General features: G+C 42.5%; 1 protein-coding gene across 1 annotated transcript in view; it reads right to left on the bottom strand.

Annotated features, from left to right (window-relative positions):
- hmcn2 (hemicentin 2) overlaps positions 1-23,020 on the bottom strand; it is a 51,318-nt gene that overhangs the window by 11,828 nt on the left and 16,470 nt on the right. The window contains exons 17-57 of the mRNA XM_086111886.1: positions 22,780-22,875; positions 22,545-22,672; positions 22,318-22,462; positions 21,924-22,036; positions 19,260-19,419; positions 19,016-19,172; positions 17,181-17,308; positions 16,768-17,019; positions 15,921-16,004; positions 11,977-12,168; positions 11,771-11,901; positions 11,464-11,608; positions 10,839-10,965; positions 10,597-10,754; positions 10,082-10,360; positions 9,862-9,998; positions 9,588-9,738; positions 9,286-9,504; positions 9,095-9,208; positions 8,818-9,005; positions 8,650-8,746; positions 8,360-8,521; positions 7,165-7,278; positions 6,776-6,972; positions 6,582-6,663; positions 6,360-6,491; positions 6,144-6,287; positions 5,865-6,024; positions 5,321-5,445; positions 5,056-5,239; positions 4,877-4,974; positions 3,718-3,996; positions 3,435-3,625; positions 2,908-2,989; positions 2,678-2,814; positions 2,458-2,599; positions 2,238-2,382; positions 1,721-1,848; positions 1,491-1,641; positions 1,297-1,418; positions 1,056-1,220 (exon numbers count right to left, since the gene is read on the bottom strand). Coding sequence (XP_085968012.1) covers positions 1,056-1,220; positions 1,297-1,418; positions 1,491-1,641; positions 1,721-1,848; positions 2,238-2,382; positions 2,458-2,599; positions 2,678-2,814; positions 2,908-2,989; positions 3,435-3,625; positions 3,718-3,996; positions 4,877-4,974; positions 5,056-5,239; positions 5,321-5,445; positions 5,865-6,024; positions 6,144-6,287; positions 6,360-6,491; positions 6,582-6,663; positions 6,776-6,972; positions 7,165-7,278; positions 8,360-8,521; positions 8,650-8,746; positions 8,818-9,005; positions 9,095-9,208; positions 9,286-9,504; positions 9,588-9,738; positions 9,862-9,998; positions 10,082-10,360; positions 10,597-10,754; positions 10,839-10,965; positions 11,464-11,608; positions 11,771-11,901; positions 11,977-12,168; positions 15,921-16,004; positions 16,768-17,019; positions 17,181-17,308; positions 19,016-19,172; positions 19,260-19,419; positions 21,924-22,036; positions 22,318-22,462; positions 22,545-22,672; positions 22,780-22,875 — 6,141 coding nt within the window. The remainder of the gene's footprint in view (positions 1-1,055; positions 1,221-1,296; positions 1,419-1,490; positions 1,642-1,720; positions 1,849-2,237; positions 2,383-2,457; positions 2,600-2,677; positions 2,815-2,907; positions 2,990-3,434; positions 3,626-3,717; positions 3,997-4,876; positions 4,975-5,055; positions 5,240-5,320; positions 5,446-5,864; positions 6,025-6,143; positions 6,288-6,359; positions 6,492-6,581; positions 6,664-6,775; positions 6,973-7,164; positions 7,279-8,359; positions 8,522-8,649; positions 8,747-8,817; positions 9,006-9,094; positions 9,209-9,285; positions 9,505-9,587; positions 9,739-9,861; positions 9,999-10,081; positions 10,361-10,596; positions 10,755-10,838; positions 10,966-11,463; positions 11,609-11,770; positions 11,902-11,976; positions 12,169-15,920; positions 16,005-16,767; positions 17,020-17,180; positions 17,309-19,015; positions 19,173-19,259; positions 19,420-21,923; positions 22,037-22,317; positions 22,463-22,544; positions 22,673-22,779; positions 22,876-23,020) is intronic.

The following is a 23,020-nucleotide window of genomic DNA, read 5'->3' as shown; positions in this document are numbered from 1 at the left end:
CTCCGTTAAAATATCCCATTAAGCCGCGAACATTTGCGACTGTTGGCGAAGGGAGAAAAATGCGTATTCACATCAGGGTTCGTTCAAGGTCGCAAATGTTCACGAAATGTTTGCCAGATGTTCGCCAACAGCTTTTGTCATTTTTCTTGTTGCAGCAAGAAAAGTAAGGGAGATGACGACCGTTTGGCAAAGGTTTGCAACCTTGAACCAACCCTGACGGACCCTGATGAGAACGCAACATTTGCTACCTTCACAAACACTTTGGAATGTATGCCGCTCTGTGCGATCGGAGCTTCACATTGAAATCCATTGCGCTCGCTACTTTTATTTGTATTGCTTGCAGAATGTATCTAATTTGCTTTGTTATAGAGCCCTGACTTGTGCCTTAGGCACTTTAATTTGACTTCACTGGCAACATCCACAAAGGTTCTACGGGCAAACATAGAAGCAGAGTTTGTGAACCAAGGGGAGAAACAGTGGCGGAAACAACGGCGTGCGATCCCCAATCAGACGAAGCAAAACACCCCTGGCCTCACTTCAAACTAGAGACTACGAAAAACAAGAGCTTCGTCATGCATGTCATTTGTGTCTGTCTAAAAAAGCCCACATTTCAGCCTACAACAACTCCACTTTAAACTTGACATGTAATCTCTATGTGGTAAGTGTTTTGTGGTGTTTCATAAAAAATGAAAATTCAACTCGGGCCATTTATTGTGTCTTAATTTAGTTTCTCTCATTCAGATGTAATTCATTATTGATTTAGTTACATTTTTTGGCAATAACTACAGCGGTTCATTATATTATTGTATATTTGATGTTCATGCTTTGTTTAAAAAATAATAAATCAGATGTTACTAAGCATGTTTATTGACCAAATGGATCTTGACACAGGTGACCCACTACTGCCGTTGTCGTTATTCTAATCTTACTACCAAATATTGAATAAATAAGTATATTTATCTGCCTCTTAAATGGGGTAATTGATGAGTTTTCTTCTCAGTGTCTTGCATGACACTGCGATAATCCCTAAAACACAAGTAGAGACGGTTTCTTACCTGTAGGAAGGATGCGATAACTTCCTCCTCTAGAGCCCAGCTTGGCTCCACCTTTTGTCCAAGAGACGGTGGGCTGAGGTCGGCCTTTGACATGACAAGGCAACTCCACTGGAGACATTTTCACAGCCGTGACTGTTGTGACATCGTCTTCAATAGATGGTGGGACTACAAGAGCAATGCACAAAAATACAATTATTGAATTTCAAACTGTTGTCTACTTGTACCACCTTAAAATCCATACCTTGGAGATTGACCTCAATAACCCTGCGCTCCTCTCCAACATCATTCACGGCTGTACACTCAAAGTAACCTTCATCCTCATTGGATGGCGATAAAATTACCAGGGACCCAGAAGATAATAACCTTCAAAAATAAGATATGATGTCTTACTATTGTTATTATGATCACTTATGTCACAAATAAGTGTGTATTTACCTGTATGCACCCTGGCTAGCATCAAGAGGAGAGCCATTCCTTCTCCAAGACACTTTAGGAGGGGGTATGCCTGTTGTCTCACAGCTCAGGACAGCTCTGATGCCTGTGGTGACCGTCATGTTGAACGGACCTGGACTGATTGAAGGACCCACTAACACGACACAGAGCAGATTCCAACATGTTGACCCGAGTCACAAATTTCAGAGTTCCCATTTTTTTTCTCTATTTACCAAACACTCTGAGATCGATTCCGCGGTGGTCTGAGCCTGCCTGGTTTGATACCGTGCAGTGGTAGCGGCCAGCATCGCTCAACTGAACCCCATGCACATGTAAGGAGCCTTCTGGTACCATAGTGTACCTGAAATATTTCACAGGCTGAGTCATTTTCATAAAATACATCCAATAGGATTTTAATGCTATCCATGCTCAATCAGTTTCAAAGACAAAAAGGTCGTTGGATTTATACCCAAATGTGTATGATGCGATTTTATTTGTCGGAATCCTTGGACAAATTCTTGCAACTAAGTTAATTGTGACATTGTTTGAAAATGCTTCAATGAAATGCTTTTTGATAAGGTGTGATTTCATCCTTCAAATTACAAGAATTCACTGAAATTAGCAGTCTGACTACATTTGAAGTATGTACAGTACGTGGTTTACTAGAAATATAAAATTCACTCAAGCTGTTGTGGGAAAAGCCTAAACATGTTAACCTTTTAACCACATTAACACAAAATAAAGACCCACTTGTTGTTATCGTGGATTATAGGGAAGCCATCTTTTCGCCATATGATTGCAGGAGTCGTGCCATCCTCGACTTCACATGGTAAAACTGCATCCTGGCCTATATGAGCTGTCACCACTGCGCTGCTCTCCTTTATTACCGGCGGCACTGGGAGGCAGAAGTATGATTAGGGTCCAATGTGCCGAACTAGTTTTAACCATGTCTGGTAAAAGAGCAATTTACAGAGAATCTCCACAATGAAGAAGAGACTGGTGCTTCCTGCTATGTTGCTAACCACACAACTGTACTGGCCACTGTCCTCGGGTCTGACATCCTGTATTTCAAGGTACTGGCCTCCTGCAAGCCGCTGGATGCGACCACCCAGCTAATTGGAGAGAAAGATCTGACTTATAGATGTTCTTCTACTTCACTCACTCTTTGTGAATGTGTTCACATCCTGTACCTGCATCTCAACCTCATCCTTGTACCACTCTATATCAGGAGAGGGGTCACTGTCAGCCAGGCACTCCAGGGTCAAATGTCCATTAAGTGGTACTGACAACGTCCTCACATCTTCAGAGCCAAGAAGGGTCGGTGGGACTATAATGTGAACAATGTTTGCATAATCACGTACTAATTCAGAAGACATCAGATTGCGCAGTTCAAAGTATGTACAACTCATTCTTCATTCACCTTGTACTCGAACCCAATGGTTTCTTCCATCTTCTCCAGCTGGGCTGCTGGCCAAGCAGGTGTACAGACCTGCATCCTCAACCTTGAAGAAGACAGTGTTTGTCAGGTTGACTGTCTCTTGCAAAACTCTGATGCCAAGTCTCAAATTTAGATTCTGTGCCTTTTTATGTGTTTCTAGTATACTGGACTGTAATGTAAAGAAAACTGATGCATAACACTACATTTTCTACGATGGGTAATGAGAATTGGACCATGAAGACTAAAATTTTCATTCATTGTAATGCGTGACAATTTCTAACTGACAAGTGGATTCAGCTCTGTTTGAATGCAGATGTCTGCAGATCTCTGGGACTATTTTATTTTGTCTTTAAAACCTGTAATTCTTTGAGCCATGCCCTATTTTTCCCAGGTACAATTATGATATATTTTATATCAAGCTCAGAGCAACAGTACATTTTTATAACAAATCTGCATGTGCACTGTAGCATTTGTGGCTGTTCGAAGCTGTTGTTTTTTTTTTTTTTTACCTGAATTTTGCTAATACTGAGAATGTGTCCATCGTCCTGAATGATGTTGTTTCCGCCCAGCGGACGACCATCTTTGAGCCAGATAAGGGTAGGGGGCGGTACTCCATCTGCAGAGCACTCCAACTCCAGTGGGTTGTTTACTGCAATCGTCAGTTCTTCTGGGGCACCAGACTTGGATATCTTTGGAGGCTCTGGATCAGAATTCAAGGCGCTTTGTCGAAATGTGTTCAGACAAAAATATAGACGTTAATAATATCATCATTAATAATAATAATAATAATACCAAGAATGGTGAGATTAAAACTCTTTGTGCTGCTTCCAGCCTGGTTGCTGGCAACACAGCTGTAGAGGCCTGCCTCTGAGGGTGACACATCAGGCAGCTGCAGTCGTGTCTCCTGTCCATCCAGCAACAAGTTCCGGTGAAGTGAAATTGGCTGGCCATCCTTCATCCAAGTCAACGTTGGAGGAGGAACACCACGGGCCTCACAGGTAAGCGTTACTAGTGATCCTCTCACAACTGTCACTGGTTCCACTGGTTCAACATGATCTACGCCAGGGGGCACTGTAGAACATATAACGCTGTGACATGCAGTACCAGAATCCGAAATGCTACTAACTGTAGTACCATATTGGCCCGAATATAAGATGGCCCTGGTTATAAGACGCCCCACTCTTTTTCAAGACTCAAGTTTGAAAAGACTTTTTGAACACCAAATTAATTTTTATTCAGAAAATAATTACAGTACATTTGAAACAAATGATTATAACAATATATTTGAGAGAAAAAGCATGTTATTTTGCCTCAAATCTTAATATCTGAACATTTGAATATTTAAACTAAACTGCAATCACATTCGTAAATGAATGGCTTCTGGTTTTTGAAATGTACAGTAAATTACATCATAACTTCTCCTCAGCTGCCGGTTAACCTGGCCGATCTTCGACCCACTTTTCTCCAAATTGTCGCTACGTTTCTCCATTTTCTGTGATCTCTTCTATTATTTTCTTCTCTTTTCTTTCTTACTGCTATTTTTTATTTTTCTTCTTCGTCCCACCGTTATTTTTATTTTTATGCTTCGTGACAGGGGTTCACTTTGGCCTGGGGAGTCAAGTTCAGCATTCGCTTCAATGATATATGGCGCCATCTAGCGTCGTGAATGGTATAATGTCTAGACCCCGAATGTAAGACGACCCACTTTTTCAGTCTTATTTCAATGCAAAAAAACACTGTCTTATATTCGGGCCAATACAGTAATAATTGGGGGAAAAAAAAGTTGGGTGTGTATGCCAACTGTATTGGAGTAATGGAAGTTAATTTATTTATGTTTGGTCGGGGAGCGTATTACAGTTTTGAAAGTTGATGGAACTACTTTGTAAATGAGTTCTTGGTAGGTGCATGGTTGTTATGCCTTAAACATTAACTGTGTGTGTAATGATGGTACCTTGGACCTGGACGTCATAGCTAAGCTCAGCAAGACCAGCTCGACTGCGAGCTATGCATGTGTAAATTCCAGCATCTGACAAGTGTACAGGAGAAATCCTAAATGAGACAAATGGACAGTCAGCATAACTTTCATGTATAATTTGACAACATATACACAAATCAGCGCTGCAGACAGACCTCAGTATTGAGTCACCAGAGATTAGGCGTGTATTGGGTGATAAAAGTAAGGGGTGTCCATTCCTGAGCCAGCTGATCTGAGGTGGAGGATTTCCATCAGCATGGCACTCAAGAGTCAACGCACTGTCCTGTATGGCCTGCACCACTTTCGGTTCGATGGTCTCACCCAAGATGGATGGACGTACTGTGACAAAAAATAAAGAAATAAACAAACAACTACATATTGTTCGATCAAAAATTATGACAGTTGAATGTTAAAACTGACCAAGGACAAAAAGGGTGTAGATCTTGCTCTCCTGGCCAGCAGGACTGACAGCCAAGCAGGTATACGTTCCAGAATCCTCAGGACTAAGCCTTCGTAAAGTTAATGTGCTGCCATCAGGAGTCACACTAGTGAATAACAAGTACAAAATAGTTTAAATGCTACGAACACCAGAATAACATTCTCATTATTATCATCATTGCCCCACGACGTTCTCACGGTCAAACACATGGTTGTTTGTTGCATTTTCATTTATCATAAAAGTTACTGAACATCTGTATACCAGCTGCTATTAATGTTCTCCATGATTGTACCATAAACAAATCCATTTGTTTCTCTACACATTCATCTTTTATGCTTACAAACTTTGATGCTAATGATTTTTTTCAGTTTATTCCCCAAATTTTAGGGGAATGACAACGATGAATAGATTAGGCTATTGTAAAACAAATTGAGCAACTTTGTAAATACAAATAATGTATTATTACTATGACCTCACACAGTACATTATTGTTCTGTCAGGAAATGTGGGCTGGAAATAACTCACGCAACGTGACGTGTATCTGACTCTTCCAAAGTCGAGCCATCTTTCAGCCAGCTAAGGTGAGGTACGGGGTTTCCAGCGGCTTTGCACTCAAGTGTTGCCTCTTCTCCTATGGGTGCACTCACCTCAGATGGATGATCAGAGTCCAGAATAGTCGGTGACACTACATAGGAAAAAGACAACTGGTCAACCCAAATAATAATTTGTTCTTTCATGGATGACAGTTGAATTTCATATGAGAATTGATAGCCATTGTTTTAGTAAATGGATGTCATTTTTTACCGTGCACTGTAAGAATGTAATCCTTTTGTTCCTGTCCTTCACTGTTCTTGGCCACGCAAGTGTAAGTTCCTGCATGAGACAGAGTAAGAGGCCCCAACTCTAGGCGGTTCCCCCGAATAGACCACTGCCACTGCAGGCTACTTTCTGGAAACAGACAATTTTAAATTTTACATAGGATGATAGTGTCGTATTTCCATTTTTTTGTAATAGTCTTACCAATAGGTGTTCCATCCTTGAGCCATGTGATGCTTGGCACAGGGACCCCCGAGGCCTCACATCGAAGGGATACGTGAGAGCCCAGGGTGAAGTTTAGGGCCTCTGGGAGAGGCTCATCAAGGACAGGTGGAACTGTAAAAATAAAATTGCACTGTAGTTGAAACCATGTCCACCACTCTTGCTTCACTGTGGTCGTCCGGAACACAAAAGAGATATTCGCACCATAGACCGCCAGTATGAATGTCCTGTCGACCTGGCCAGCCACATTAGATACTTTGCAAGTATAGGTGCCACCATCTGCCACCTGGGAGCAAAGCAATTTCCAAAGTAAGGAAATTTGATGTGTGACAGTTGAGTCGAGTGATGGCATGACTTTGGAGTTTGATAAATTGATAAGTTTAATAAGTTTTCCTGACCTGAACTCCTGTGATCTCCAGCTGCTGGCGATCTGTCTGCAGTCCATTCCCTGTAACTAGTTGGAGTCCATTTTTATACCATGTGACCTCGGGCTCAGGGACACCATGTGCCTCACATTGCAGGGTTACAGAGGAGCCAAGCTGCGGGGTCAGCACATCTGACTCGGCATCAAGACGAGGCCTCAGGGTGGGCAGGACTGTTGGTTTGCATTTCGAATGAAGACATGATCTCATTGTGATTCATTTCAACTTGTCACGATTCACTTTCAGGCTACATATTCTCTGTCACAGCTGTGGTAAACATTGTTTTTTTGGTTTTTTTTTTTGCTGAGACAATGCCTTGAAATGTGATCATCTGTGTATGAAGCCGGCGTGTGCAGATGGCTCACCATAAACACTGAGGAGTAGACTCTTTTGGTCCTGGCCAGCTGAGTTGGAAGCTGTGCACACATATTGTCCTGCATCCTCCGCTCTTGCCCTTGGCAGCTGTAACATCTGGCCACCTGTAATATTAAAGGGGGACATATTAAATCCATCCATCCATCCATTTTCCGAACCGCTTGATCCTCACTAGGGTCGCGGGGGGTGCTGGAGCCTATCCCAGCCATCTCCGGGCAGTAGGCGGGGGACACCCTGAATCAGTTGCCAGCCAATCGCAGGGCACACAGAGACGAACAACCATCCACGCCCACACTCACACCTAGGGACAATTTAGAGCGTCCAACCAGCCTGACATGCATGTTTTTGGAATGTGGGAGGAAACCGGAGCACCCGGAGAAAACCCACGCAGGCCCGGGGAGAACATGCAAACTCCACACAGGGAGGCCGGAGCTGGAATCGAACCCGGTACCTCTGCACTGTGAAGCCGACGTGCCAACCACTGGACTACCGGGCCGCCCGACATATTAAATATACTTTGGAATTGTTCATGAACAAACATTTGCCTTGTCTGAACTACCTGCTTTCCTATCAAATTTGAAAGAAAAAAAAAAAATCTTTTCTCATCTGCGATTTCCATTTGTTCATCTTATACCTGTCACTGATTACAGTGACAGGTATTTTAAACACCAAATAAGTCATGTAATAAAAATCATCCCATTGATCTAAACTGGGCTAATGGAGCCTTTGATAGTTTATGATCTATTATCGATAAATATGCAGCAGAAAATCAGAAAAGTGAAGGTTTATTTTTCAAGAATTTTGAAGCCAAAATATCCTCCGATTCTGGAATGACCCATAGATTTTTGAAAAGACATTTGGACATGGGAGGGTTCGGCCAGATGCCAGTGAAATGCATGTATGACTGTGTCACCTGCATACAGAAACCGTATTTATGTATGGACTGAACAACAAAGCCTCGTCATCATGCTAATAAAATCTATACTCAAAAATCGATGCAGTATTCAACAATCATCCACTAATTCATGATCATTGGGGTGTTTTGGCAAGTTGCATCATATTATCCCCTCAAGAAAAAAAACAAAAACAAAAACAAAGGAATAATAAAGACCATAATAACAGACTGTATTAAAAACACACAATTGGAACATCATTATCGATTGATTTTTGTTTCCTGGATCTAACCTGGCAATATGTGGATACCAGTACTGAAGTGGAGGATCTGCCCATCTTTGGTCCAAGTAATTTCTGGTGGAGGGTATGCTTGGACATCACACAGTAATGACACCATGTGACCCTCGGTGACACTCAGCTCTTCCTCCTTCGGGCCTAATATCCTTGGTGGTACTATAACAAAAAACAGTGAATTGTACATATACTGTCGACATGAGTCACTGTGTCAAGATCAAAATACCAACTGATTATCAATACTCGGTGAGAGTGAATCCAACAGAACGAAAAATATATGTTCTTACCTTGAACAGTTAGACTGAAGAGCTTCTCAACTGACCCAACTTTGTTTTCTGCTACACACAGGTATCCAGCCATGTCTGAAACCTGCACACTGAGGAGCTATATAAAGATGAGAGTTATTCCTCAATCCAAATTCCATCCCTTGGCTCAATGGGACAGCACTGCTTTACCTGCAGTTGTGCCTTGTCCTCACTGACGAGATGCAGTGAATCCGTGTGAACTGGCTGTCCATCTCGAAGCCACGAGATAGCTGGGGTCGGATGTCCAGTTACATCACAATGGAGGGCCACGGTGCTGTTGACCACTGCTCCTATTTCCTCCATAAACTCCTCTGATGCCCCCGTGATCACAGGTGATACTGGCCATTTCAAATGGTAGAATGGATTGTTTTTCTCATGTATTTTGTAAGTGTCATTGCAACAAACTGAGGCAAATGTTCACGCTTACCCAGGACTTCCAGTTTAAAATGCATGTGGTCCTCTCCAGCCTCATTGACAGCCTCACAAGTATACATTCCTGCATCCTCTTTCTGAATTCGAGCAATTTGTAACACCTGTCCACCTGAGAGGACAAACCGAGACGAGCAGTTGAGTCTTTCATGATCAAAAGTGAGCTCACACAATGGCCTCGAACCTGACCTGGCAGTAATGTTGCTCCGTCAGCGCTGGTGAGCTTCTGTCCATCTTTGTACCAATTGAGTTTGGGTGGTGGTATTGCATTACTTTCACAGGACAGGCTGATGGGGTGGCCGAGGACTACTTCGCGCGTCTCCACCGTGTCCTCATTCTCCTCATCCTCCCTGTCCTCCACACCCCAGGCTGCTTCTCTGTTAGTCACGCGATGGAAGACCGGAGGAACTAAAAAGGTGATGCCAATTTTTTGCTAGTTTAGAGCCATGTTCAACTGGTGTGTGATGTAACTTGGGTACAGCATAACACACCTTGGATGGAAACATGGAAGTATCTCTTGTCTTCTCCTGCCGAGTTGGTGACCACACATGTGTACTGACCTTCATGGAACAGCATTGCATTCTCTAAGTGCAGGTAGGCGCCACTCTCCTGGATGCCAACATGGTTGCTTCCTGTCAACATCTTAAGAGTTAAAAAAAAAGACTTAGATTGCAGGATTAAACTTTCAAGGTTATAGACATTGTGAGTATGTGCTATAAGGTGTCTGGCGAAACAGTAATCTTGGAAATGCTGTGTCTCACTAACCTGCCCATCTTTGAACCAGGCAATCTTGGGCTCAGGGAAGCCTTTAGCAAGGCAGGAAAGAGTTAAACTGTCATTGATTCGTACTTTCTCTTCCCGAGTACCTAAAGATGTTGAGTCCCCCTCTATTTGTGGGGGCACTTGAAAAGGGAAGAAAAGCAAAATCAGATGTACAGTCCTGTTCCACAATTTAGCGTCATAGACATGTGGAAATGCGTCCTACCCAGAACATTAAGAGAATAGTGCTTGACAGCAGTACCAGCTGGATTGGAAGCCCGGCAGGTATAGAGGCCTGTGCTGTCACCTTGTGCTGAGCCCACCCTTAAAGCCTGCCCACCTTGGGTGTATGTCAGCTGGGGGCTCGACACAATGGGCTGGTTGTCTTTCAACCAGGTGATACTTGGCATGGGTGAACCTTCTACATCACAGAGAAGAACTATCGAGAAACCCAGCACCACTGACACATTTGAGGTCTCACCGGGACCCCTGATTGTCGGAGGAGCTGCAAAGAAGGCAAATTTATCATTCAACATTTGAAATTTTTAAACTTAAAAACAACATTGGTACCAAAACACTTTTGCAACTATAATCTCATCCTCGATGGCACAGTAATTATTTTGATAACTCTCATTCTGTGTAGTGGAAACACAATAATGAGTGCACTTGTTAACATTATACTTCACTAGATTTAAAACAAGCCTCTAATAATTATGAGTAGATAAGAAAAAAAACGGAAACCTTGCACTGTTAGTCTGAACTGGCGCATCTGTGTCCCTGCATTGTTGCTGGCCAGACACTGGTAAAGTCCTTCATCTCTCAGCCGGACTGATTTCACTTTCAGCACTTGGCCTTCTTCCAGAAACTCCACATGTGGATCTCCATCACGGGACAGTACTCTGAGAACAGCAAGGACCCATAGAGGATATCATAGCCTTGGAGTTGTTGGGGAATAGAACGTCTGAAAACCGATTAATGCTTACTCTCCGTCGCGACTCCATTCCACGATGGGTGCTGGACGGCCACTAACTCTGCACTGAAACTCTACCTCCTGCCCTAGGACGGCTGTTATATCTTGTAGTTTGGATGTTCCTGAGATCACTGGTGGAGCTGCAACAGTAGATTAACACACAGAAAAGGTGTTAGTCACTTAACATTGAATGCATATTTTCACAAGGACAAGTACAGAGTATTGGCAATTTCACGAAGGCCTACTACATTGGTAAGAGAACGATGGATTCTCTGCCTTGTATATACCGTCAACAATAACAGCAATAGGCACAGCTACAGTACACACAGTTACACAATGTTTGAAATCCAGTCAAGCTGCTGTATCAATTCATGAATTTGTAAAACAAGACATGACTTTAACGAAATATTCTGGTCGCAATATATACAGTATAATGCTGACTAAAGACTGCTCTAAAAATGTGAATAAAATGACTGAATAGGATTTCTTTTTTTGGGATACATAACACAACTCATATTTGACATAATTAAATTGTGCAGATGCGCTAATATCAGGAGTGATCAAAGTGATATTTTTTCACCAGACTACAAATCCCTGGCACTTAACAAATCGGTGGGGTCGCTGCATTGTGAGCTCACCTTGCACCACAATATGATATTCTCTTTGTGCCTCTCCAGCTGAGTTTTGAGCAGTGCAAGCAAATATTCCTGCATGTTCTGGCTGGACTCTGTAGATTCTGAGCAGACGGTTCCCATTTTGCAGATACAACCCAGGACCGTCGACCTGGACAAATGAAAATACCACACTGTATCCCACTGTCCCCAGCGTCATCTTGTAGTTATAACAAGGACCACATGATGGCAATGGAGAGTCGGGTATGTTGTAGGGCTTGAGTCGGTTCACGTGCAGTTGCAGATCAGTGAGACACCAGCGTCACAAACTCACAGGATGACCATCTTTAGTCCAGGTAATTGTAGGGGAGGGAATACCAAAGGCATCACAGCCTAGAGTGAGGGGCTGCTTTAAGGTCACAGTAAGGTTGTGTGCCTGGCCATCATCGTGGATTTCAGGAGGAACTGAAATAATACAGGACAGCAGAAGATTTCTGTTGTGCTTTCCACTTCCCGATAGAAGTGGGGATGAGGTCTTACCATTCACTTTCAATCTGGTCTTCCTGTCGACAGAGCCCGCCTCGTTCGACGCCACACACTTGAAGTCGCCACTGTGACTGGCAGAAGCTCTGCTAATTACAAGAGCTCCATCCCTCGTCACAGAAAACTCTGATTGTCCAGGATGTATCTCCAGGCCATTCTTGAACCAGCGCACCTTGGGATGTGGAGAGCCTGCAAGACAGAGATGGGTGACGTTTAAAATAAGCCTCTGGAAAAAACAACAACCACCATTTTTTTTTATTCTCTATGAGCAGTGGACAGCCAGCCCCCCCCCCCCAAAAAAAAAGAATCAAAAATCAAAGCATCTATCTGTTCGAGAGCAGGGCAGGCATTTTCTTTCACTGCCAGATTGAAATTCAATGGCACCATGAAAGATCTGTCCGAGTGTTCTCGAGATTTATGACCCAATACAGAGGAGCAGTAAGATTAGTTCATAGGCACAATTCTCAGACTCAGGAGCCTCAAACAGATGTTTTCGATAGCTTCGTGGACACAAAACAGCTAGAAGTGGTAAATGAGTGAAAGGTGGAATTGGGCTACGGTGGGAGGATGAGGTACTCGCCCCAAACACAGACTCACAAGACAACTGTTGAGAGTACAGTGCAGTATAGACTGACCAAATACTGCGCGTCTGTTTATTTACAAAGGTGTTAAGTATGGAGACAACATCTTTCCTCAACCCTCAAAAATAATTCCCATGAGTCATGCAGGGGGAAAAAAAAGTGATGTTATCATCTGGTGTCTTTCTGGACACATGTTTACAGTTAAGGAGCTCGGAAGCAAAGTTATCTCATTGCTGGAAGAAAATGCAAACAGATGTTCTATTTTACGTGTCAGAACTCACTTAATTGACTCTCGAATTTATTTGCAGTGGCCGATATAGACTGACTGATACCCAGCACGTGTTTCTGAAATGATTACTTCTTTTAAATGCAATGCTGCTCTTGTTGGTGAATTAATAACACCCCTCAGGCAAAACTGGGTTACACCTTCCTCATAAAGGAAGTTATCTGGTGAAGAACCTTTTCCTTCCTGCAGCCGACTGCCTCTCTCTCTGGCTGTGTCAAGCAAACACTTGGGTTTCAAGTGAGCTAGCACTGCATGCCTGTTTGACTTAGATGCAGATAGGGGTAGGTGGCTTCAGGTGCCTCGCTGTACATTACGGTGCACCTCAGACATGCCGTATATGCTTGCTGTAACCTGTCATTAGGATTCCTTTCCCAGCAGGCCCATATGCAGACCAGAGCAGATGTGGCTCACGGATGCAGCAGGCAGGCGGATGTTCCAGCTGGTGTTTCATATTAGATACAGCCCTCACCTTCTCCATTTGAGGGTTAACAGGTTAGCGCGGCACAGAACAAAGCAAACACCATTTATTTTATTTTATTATTTTTTTTCATGAACTGTCATATGGTAAGTATTCACCAGTAATTCTGCTAGCGAAAACTACCTGCGGTGGTTCATAATCAAGATACACTTTTTTGAAACTGTATTCCACTCCAGTTACAGAAAAAAAAGATTACAGGTTTCATTTATTAAAAAAATTGATTCTACATTTCTAATGCAGGGCGAGAGAGGCAGTTTGTTGATTTGAGCCCTCACCCACATTTCAACTCGCGGGATCTTTTCCAGTTTTAATGGAGCAACACGTAGATAAATGGTCACAAGATAGTTCAATGAACCGCCATTACTCGTCTTTGGGAAAGTTTATGTTGGCCATTAATTGAGGCTAATGGCACGGACCATCAGATATATGTACGTGCTGTGTTCTCTAAATGCGGCCAATATAAAAGCAACTTGGAGGGAATGGATAGTGACTGTTTAAATTGTATTCTCTGGAAGATTCATTCATTTTAGATAACATTTCCAAAGTAAAGCTGCCAAAGTGGGGGCATTAGCAGGGTAGGCTTGTGCCTTCACCTCCTTATTTAATATTTCACTATCCCATCACATATTTTCCTCACTAAAAGGCGCACCTAAAAGCCTTCCATTTTCTGGAAAGCTCATAGCGCCTTAAAATCCGATGCGCCTTGTGTCTGGTCATTACGGTAATATTTCAACCCCAAAATGGCTCCTTGCTCGAGACATGATGACAACGCAGAGTTCAAACTTAGGCGATCGGCTACGCAGTTGAACACGGAAATAGAGCAGCGGCAAAAGAGTTCAACATTAACGAGTCAATGTTATAACTTGCTGTTGGTGAAGTGAACTGTGTCGCTGCTTTATTAAATATGTTTTACTGACATCTGATCGTTCCGTTGGCTGTTCCTTGAGCATAGCTCCATCTAGTGGAGTCATTGTAGATTGAGTCTTATAATGCGATGCGCCCAATGTATGAAAAAAAAAAGACAAAATAGGCCATTCACTGAAGGTGCGCCTCATAGTCCAGTGCGCCTTTTAGTGTCAAAATACGGTATTTAAACACCGTATGATCAGTAACGGCAGTTAAACTTCTCACAGAGAATTAAAAAAAGAAGTATATATTTTTTGTGTCACGTACCATGGCCATCATATCAAAACTACAAGTGTGTGTTTGTGTCTGATTTTTCCTCTTTTCTTTTCTGGTTCACTCTTTATAACGTAGTCATGTGGAAAGGTTTTGAAAACCGTTAGGAAGCTAGCAAATCAATTTTCCCTCACGGGATGAATGAAGGATCAATCAATCAATTAATTAATCCATCAATCCATCTAATCTAATCTACACCACGGGTAACAAGTACCGGTAATTGGCACGTTTGCCTCACAGTGGTGAGCTTTTTGATCTGAATTCTGAAGATTCCGGTCTTCCTCCCACATTCCAAAACCATGCATAATAAACATTAATATGAACAAAAAGAAGATAAATATGTATAATTTTTATATACTGTATAATCTATTGAGTCCTTTTTTAAAGGATATTTGATAATGGAGTATTCTAAAAGTAATTAAAAGTCCGGAAGACGGGGCTCAAAGGAAAGCGACTGCACCCATGGGACCCAACTGGGCACAGTAACGTGAATTCTCTTCCCATGGGTTCGCCATCTGTGGGAGGGGCCATCGGGGTCTTGTGCCATGTGAACCGAGCAGCGGCCAGAGGCTACAGAAACTTGCTCTAGGGATGTGAAATGTCACCTCTCTGGCAGAGAAGAAGCCGGAGCTGGTTTGCGAAGTTGAGAAGTCCCGACTAGAAAATAGACATAATAGGTCTTCCCTCCACACAAAGCCTGGGCTCTCATACCAGTCCTCTCAAGTAGGGTTGGACTCTCTTCGACTCTGGAATTGCCCACAGAGAGAGGCGCCAAGCAGGTGTGGGCATACTATTGCCCCCCTGCCTCTGTACATGTACTTAATGGTTCAAGGCAATGGGCTCAGAGTAAACCAGCTGCCCCTCTGCATTGAGAGGAGCCGAATGAGGTGGCTTGGGCATTTGATCAGGATGCCTTCTGGAAGCCTCCCTGGTCAGGGGTTCCGGGTACGTCCCAGTAGGAGTCCCCAGGTATGCCCAAAGACACGCTCGAGAGGCCATGTCTACTGACTTATCAAGGAATGCCGGAAGGGCTGTACAAAGTGGTTGGGAAGTCTGGGTTTCCCTGCTAAAGCTGCTGCCCCTGTGACCCGACCCCGGAGAAATGGAAGAGAATGGTTGGATAAAAATAGTCACGTTACGTTATTTTACTGTTATTATGTTACTTGGATTACATTACTTGCTACATTTCAAACTATATCGGAATACATTACATTTAAAGTAACCCTCCCAACCCTATGTGTTCGTGGGGGATGGCGAACTCATTACCTCACTCCTGAAGGCTAATTTATTCACAAAGAATCAGTGAACAAAACTAAGGCAACAGTGTCTCTTAGGCAGAGTACTGACAAAGTAATTTGATGAGTACAAGAATACGTCGACAGTATTTATTGACCCTAATATTTGATTTTATTGTTACCTTCAGCTGGGCAGGGGATGATGGCCTTGCTGTTAGCTATTTTCTCCATGACTGCATCTCCTGGTTCTGCAAAAGACGGGGCCTCTGTGGGAACAAAAACATTGGTAAAGGCAGAGTCAACAGATTGAGAAAGAGTTGCAAAAGCCAAAATGGTATCACGGTAGACCAAGGTTTCAAATCACACGTTTGATTCCTCTCCAGAACCCAAACTTCAAATTAATTGATCAATTACATGACACCGTATTTTCATATGAACTAACCAAGTATTCATTGGAACAAACATTAATCAAGATACATTTTCCAAAGCGATTAGGTTCCTGCTTGGTGGGCAAAAAAAAAAAAAAAAAAGACTGCATTTTACTCTTTTGGTGGCCCAATAAAACGCAATCTGGGGCCTATTTTGAGGTTGGAAAATGTGGCATTAGACATGTACAACTCTGTTATACTTTTTAAATATACAGTATACTATGAGTCAATGGAGGCACAAAAGACTGATTCTGTCCCTGACGCATTCCCATTAAAATGATCACACTGCTTAAAAGTGGAGTGTTTATTCAGTGGATAGATAGATAGATAGATAGATAGATAGATAGATAGATAGATAGATAGATAGATAGATAGATAGATAGATAGATAGATAGATAGATAGATAGATAGATAGATAGATAGATAGATAGATAGATAGATAGATAGATAGATAGATAGATAGATAGATAGATAGATAGAAAGAAACATGGACATAGTAGGATACCGTATGTGGTTGACACTGAATCCAAACTTTAAAGAAAAGACGAGTGGGTTTTTTTCTTGAACTGTAAAAGGCTGGTATTAAGTGACAGGAATTCACCAAGAATTTCCAGCGTGATCTCCAAAGTCTCCTGTCCAGCGCTGTTGCGAGCCACGCATTGGTAAGTTCCTTTGTCAGCCATGCTGACGTGCTGGATCCTAAAGGGTGACGTGTCCTTGATCCCAACAGGAAGGCCATTGTGAAACCAATTGACCTCTGGGCTCGGCTCCCCCTGGACCACACATGGGAGCGTGACTGTTTGTCCCACCAGGGCTTTCAGTAGCGGGGGTGCGGGCTGAATCCTGGGCTTGGCTAAGGACAAAAGAACAACCTTGACGCGTGTTTTATCATATCTATCCATAATGTCAACAGTTTAGAGAGAAGTGCCATTATCATGAATTCTATCAACATGAAAGTGCTCTCAACAAACATGTCATTGTTTCTGACTTTATCATAAAACCCCACAAAGTTACCTTGGATGTGTAAATTGTAGCTTAAGGACACATTGCCGGCTGGGTTCTCTGCAGTACACGTGTACAATTTACTATCAATGAGGCGTACATCAGTTATCTTCAGGGAGCCTGAGGGCAAAACAGTGAACCTGGGGAATGGTGAGGGGTGAAGAGCAAAGAAATGACACAATAAAACACAACACTTAAAGAGTGAGAGAAAATCTATTCTATATTGGTGGAAAGAAAGCTAATCTTGTTTGGAAGAAAAAAAAACCAAAAGCGTGAATTCCTTTGTTTTTTTAAGAACATTTGTTACCCTAAAATGTAAAAAAAATGTGGATGCCCTGAAAAAAATTATTTGTCCGAGTGGTGACTAAGTGAGAAATCCAAGGTCTAAAAAAAAGAAACCACTCAGTAAAATGCAGCGTCCTCAAGGGTCGAGTGATCTCCCCTGTGACTTGTTACCATTGTCCAAGGTAATTACAGTATAAAAGGATAGCCAGAGATTAAGTTGATGAAGTCACCCTGGGAAAGGTCACAGAGATGCCAACATTAATACACACTTAACAGTGTGTTAAGTCAATCACGATGGCGTCACGCGTGATTTGATTTAAAGAAAGGCCCGACCGCAGTGCTAGATGCATGTACATACATTACTGGGATATTTGCTTGAGTAACGCTAATGCCAATTTTGCCATTAGTTTGCCTGTCAGAGACAAACAAAAAGTATGCTTGTGACTAAAACATGCCCATCTGTTTGATGTTTCGAGGGAGTGAAAGGCTGCTTGGTAACTTGAAAAGTTTTTGTATTCGTCTGAAATTCATCAAGGCGGAGTTGTATAAATGCAAAATACACACGCACATGTAAACAGACCTCTCCCAGTTATGGAAGATAAGTGTTTTTGCTAGGCAACTGAACGATAACAATAACATGTTTATTTCGGTGGAAATAAGCTTGAAGCAAAAAATATCTTGTTTCTCCATGTTATCACAGTTACCCCAAGTCCTCCAGTCATGTGAAGAAAAGCAGTGACATTTGAGGCGCCGAGCGACGGTGCTTTGAGCAAAATGTTGCTTTGCGGGCTTAGACAAGCTAAAGCAGACGGGACAGGACATCCCCTCTCCATCAGTTCCCACATTGATATACAATGTTGTAAGTGTCAGGTTTTGAAACACCAGAGCCACCCCTCTAATTTACATGATGCAACAATCAGCACCCCGCTGGCCTCTTCAGTACTGTACAGCTTGCATAGTATCTGCAGTGGCTCCATTTGCAGCCCATGTGGGGGTTGTTCACAGAGACATGTTATCCTCATCAGGCAGGGCTAGCAAAGAGTCAGCATGTTGTTTTATTGCTAACGCACCCCAGGGATTCCCAACTTCAGGCAGACGGGGCTTGTATCTCTTCCCTGTCAGTTCGCTTTCTTCCCCTCTTCCTGGCATCCCCCACACCACCACCCACATTTCCTTTCTTCCCGGCCGCATAGACTAGCCATACGGCATTTGAGTCACCGCTGCGGCTTTCACCTCCCCTCGTCATCCTCCTCTCGACCTATTTAGTCGGAGGGTCTCTCCTCTTGCCTGTGAACTGAGTCTGCCTGCCTGTCTGCAGCCACCGTGACCACACATGAATGTGAGCCATGCAGGGCCAGATGTTCCACCTCAATTTGGTGAGAAAGTCAAGCCTTCACACAGGCCCCCTGCAGACGGTTGGCTCCTCGGCCAAGCTGCGCTTTAAAGGGCATCACTGAAAACTTGAGGAGTAATGAATGGCATGACTTAAGGCGTGCTGAGCACCTTTGTCTTTCACTACACATGACGCTGTTGCCACAGTGATGTTAAAACCTTCCACTTACCCTGCTGTGACAGGGGGGATAGGGTGACCGTTTCTGTTCCAGGTGACAAGTGGTGTCGGACTCCCCTGGGCCTCACAAGGTAGAACTACTTCTGCTCCCACCTCTGCAGACATTTTTACTATGTCATGGTCACTCGCACCCACTATCTTCGGTATTGCTGTGAAAAGAGAAACAACTGTGAGTGTTGGCTCGCCTGGAAACTACTTGAATTGAGTGACGACAGTCAGACATTTATTGGCCTTACTGTTAACACTGAGTTGGATTTCTCGACTCGCGTAACCCACAGAACTAGTGGCAGTACAGATGTAGATTCCTGCATCGTCAGTTGTTGGGTGAGGGATGTGGAGGTGTCCATCGGGGTCAGCCTGAAGCGAGGAACCGCCCCGAGGCACAGGTTGCCTTCCCTAAAGCCACAGCATGCATTAAAACCACGAGGGATCTCCACACACGACAATGTTGGAACACAGAGCTCCCTTTCAGCTTTGTAGCCAAACCTTTGATGTTTCATCTAATTACAAGGCTCCCCTCTAACCTGCTCTCGGTCTCCAGTGTGAACATACAAGAATGCAGGCTACTGAATTTACACTTGTTTTGAACAGCTTTAACAGATGTATCCTTATCTGGCAAGGAGACTGCGGTAAGGAATTTGACTGTGCAGCACGCTGATAAAATTGTTTCGGAAAAAGCAATTCAGAAAAATGAATCTGGCTCAAAGCCCTGATGTGACATTTATAAGTAGAACACAGCCTTTGTATCGCATTTATGTTTTACAGACTTGAAAGCTGTTTAAATGATAGCGGTGGTAAGCATAAAGCATAAAGCTCAGCACTTTGCAGTAATGGGTGTAAAGAGAACCATAAAAGTCATGTTCGAATACAGCATAAACAACTGGATCTTGATTGGGATTTTACACGAGGCTTGTGAGTGCCGTCATCGTGGGAATAATGACTGTGCATCGGAATGAACAACTGTTATATTGACTTTATTTAATTACGGCTCTTTTCAATATATTTGTTTGTTTGTTTGTTTGTTTGTTTATTGAACATAAAACATATATACAGTAATAATTTGACAGAAAATAAGGTAGATAAAAAAAGTAAAAAAGAAAGAAATCAATCTTCATTCAACACAGTTATTATGTTCAAGGGAGTAGGAAGAAGTAAAAAACTTATCTAGTCCTACCCCGTTATGTGATTGTATCTAATAAATCATTTTTATATCACTCAGAAAAGAAAAAAGTAAGAAGAAAGAAGTCTCCATTAAGGCTCATACTTTACCCTTAACCGTGATATTTTTACAACTTTTGGTTTGTATCGGGATTATATACTTCCACACCCTGACACTCTTGTGTCAATTTTCTCTTAAATTCATAATGGATATTTATATACCTTTCTCTATTTATCAACTTAGTTCTGATTTATCATTATATTTAATGTTTTGAATTTATCATTTTAACTCTGATTGATGTAGGTTGTTTGTAGTATTTTTTTGAATTTGTTTTTGAACTCAGCAAGCGATTTACTCATTTTCAGGTCCGTTTCGAGATTATTCCACAGATTAACACCTTTGATAGATACACTTCTTTATTTGATGTTTGTTCTTGTTTTGAGTTTTTTTGAATAAGTTGGTACCTCTTAAATCATAGCTGCTTTCTCGAATTTCGAAAAACTTCTGAATGTTTTGGCAGAGCAGGTTATTGTGTGCTTTGTACATTAATTGGGCGATTTTAAAGTCAACCAGGTCATAAAATTTCATCGTATTTAATTTGATAAATAGTGGATTTGTGGGTTCCGTATATTTTGATCTATTAATAATTCGAATTGCTTTTTTTTGTAGGTTGAGAATAGGGAGTGTGTTTGTTTTGCAGGCATTTCCCCATATTTCCACACAGTAGGTCATATATGGTAATAATAATGAAGTGTACAATGTGTACAAAGATCTCTTATTTAGCACTTCCTTGGTTTTGTAGAGGATCCCTACGGTTTTGGCTATTTTTCTTTTTACGTTATCGATATGTGGCTTCCAACATAGTTTTGAGTCTATTACTAATTTGAGAAACTTGGTCTCATACGCTCTTTCTATCTCAATTGAGTTTACCATAATTTTAGCTTGGTGTTTGATTGGTCAAACCCATGAGCAAATACTAAATTATGTATGATCGTGTGTAGGCAGCACTGTGGAACATGTAGCTAGCATGTCTGCCTCACAGTCAAAGGATGTGGGTTGAATCTTAGCTCGGGGTGAACATATAGTCCCCTCAAAAAGGTCCAAACTGAGTTTCAAACCCAGAAACTTTTGACTGTGAGGCAAATGTGCTTGCCACCTACCTCACACTGTGCTGACAATTAAGTAGTAAAATACAATTAGTCAAAAGTGCTTAATGTTATATGAACAAGAACTTGGCAAAGAAAGACCGTACCCTAAAGCAGCAAACCGGTACTTGATATGTTGGGAATATGTGCTCCTTTAATTCCATCATTTTTTCTATGGCTTATTCTGTTCAAGGTCAGAGACTGGATAGACTCTAGCAGACTTAAGGCAAAAGGCAGACACTCTGGACTGATCCCCGATCAACTATAGGAATTTTGTGAATGGCAAACTGCAGCTTACCTCAAGGTTTATGCTTGTGCAACATGGTCATGCCATTAAGTAAATGTCAATGTTCTGACAAAGAAAGATTGGGGGAACTCTCTGATCTGGATTGCAAAAATACTTAACTGACAAATACGACGAGTGACTTCTTGGGAAAATCATGTTTAAGCACTTTGTTTCAATAAAAGTTGCAAGTCAGCAATGCTGCACTGCAGCCTCATGATGTTTCATTTTCAGCAGAAAGGCTGGCAAAGGACGTATGAACCAGAGTAAGGAATACAGGCAGTTAGAATAACAGAAAACGTCCAACTCTTACCTTGGACCAGACCACAACTGGTTTAGGAATGCCACTCGTCTCACATGACAATGTGATGGCTACGCCCTCGTTGGCTATGTAGCGGTAGGGCCCAGCTTTGATTTCTGGGGGCACTGTGAAGAAGGTAGGCCACAAAGCACAGCTGACTATTTGCTTGGCCTTAATCTCACTGGCCTTAGAAAGCCAACTGGATCGGCGCTTGAGGCATTTATTCATTACGCCGCTGATGGATCATAATCTGGCTTGTCTGTCATTATCCTCTGATGAGCCCACCGCTCAAAGCAAATGTCAATAGCAGGTGGTCAGAATGACAATGCTTTTCAATAACGACTTTACTTCAAACCTGCCTCGAGTCTAGAGCGTGGACAGAGCATGAAAACAGAAGACTACTTACCATGGACCTCCAAGATGACTGTAATGTTCATAGAGCCTGCTACATTCATTGCTGTACAAACATATGCCCCAGAATCCTCTGGGACAGCTCTTTCAATGTACAAACTTCCATCACTCCTCACAAACATTCTCCCGTTCAATTGAACCTTTGCGGAATAACAAAGACACGTTAGATAAATCTGTATAATCCTGTATCTAGTACCGTTATCAATTTCTCCTATATCTTACATGTTTCCCATTTAGTGACCAGTGTCTTTCTGGGAGGGGTATGCCATCCAGCAGCATACACGGGATACTCAAGGACTGCCCGATGCCAGTGGTAATGATGGAGGCACTTTGGGCTAAGAGAGGGGGCTCTGCAATTGTAATTGTTGAAAGAACATGAATTAGAATTAATGAAGCGTTTGCCCTTGGCAGGGATATGGTCGGGCGCAAAAGAAAATCACATGCTAAACAAGCCTACCCAGTCCAGTGACCGTAACTATGGCCTCAGCTTTGATGGTTCCAAACTGGTTCTTGGCCTCACAGGTGTACAGCCCTTCATCATCCAGCCAGACACCTGAAGTAAATTTGAACATGAATGATGTTTCGAACACAGCAACACAGCTACACAGCACCCTCTGCACCGCGGAGATAAGCAGAAACGCTATGGATTATGGGAAAACAAAGTTAATAACAAGTGCTCTTATTGGTTTGACTGAGCT

Source organism: Hippocampus guttulatus, chromosome 5 (genome assembly GCF_054856545.1).
Source record: "Hippocampus guttulatus isolate MCC_2025c chromosome 5, RoL_Hgut_1.0, whole genome shotgun sequence".
NCBI classification, from domain to species: domain Eukaryota; kingdom Metazoa; phylum Chordata; class Actinopteri; order Syngnathiformes; family Syngnathidae; genus Hippocampus; species Hippocampus guttulatus.
This window is presented reverse-complemented; position numbering and strand designations above follow the sequence as displayed.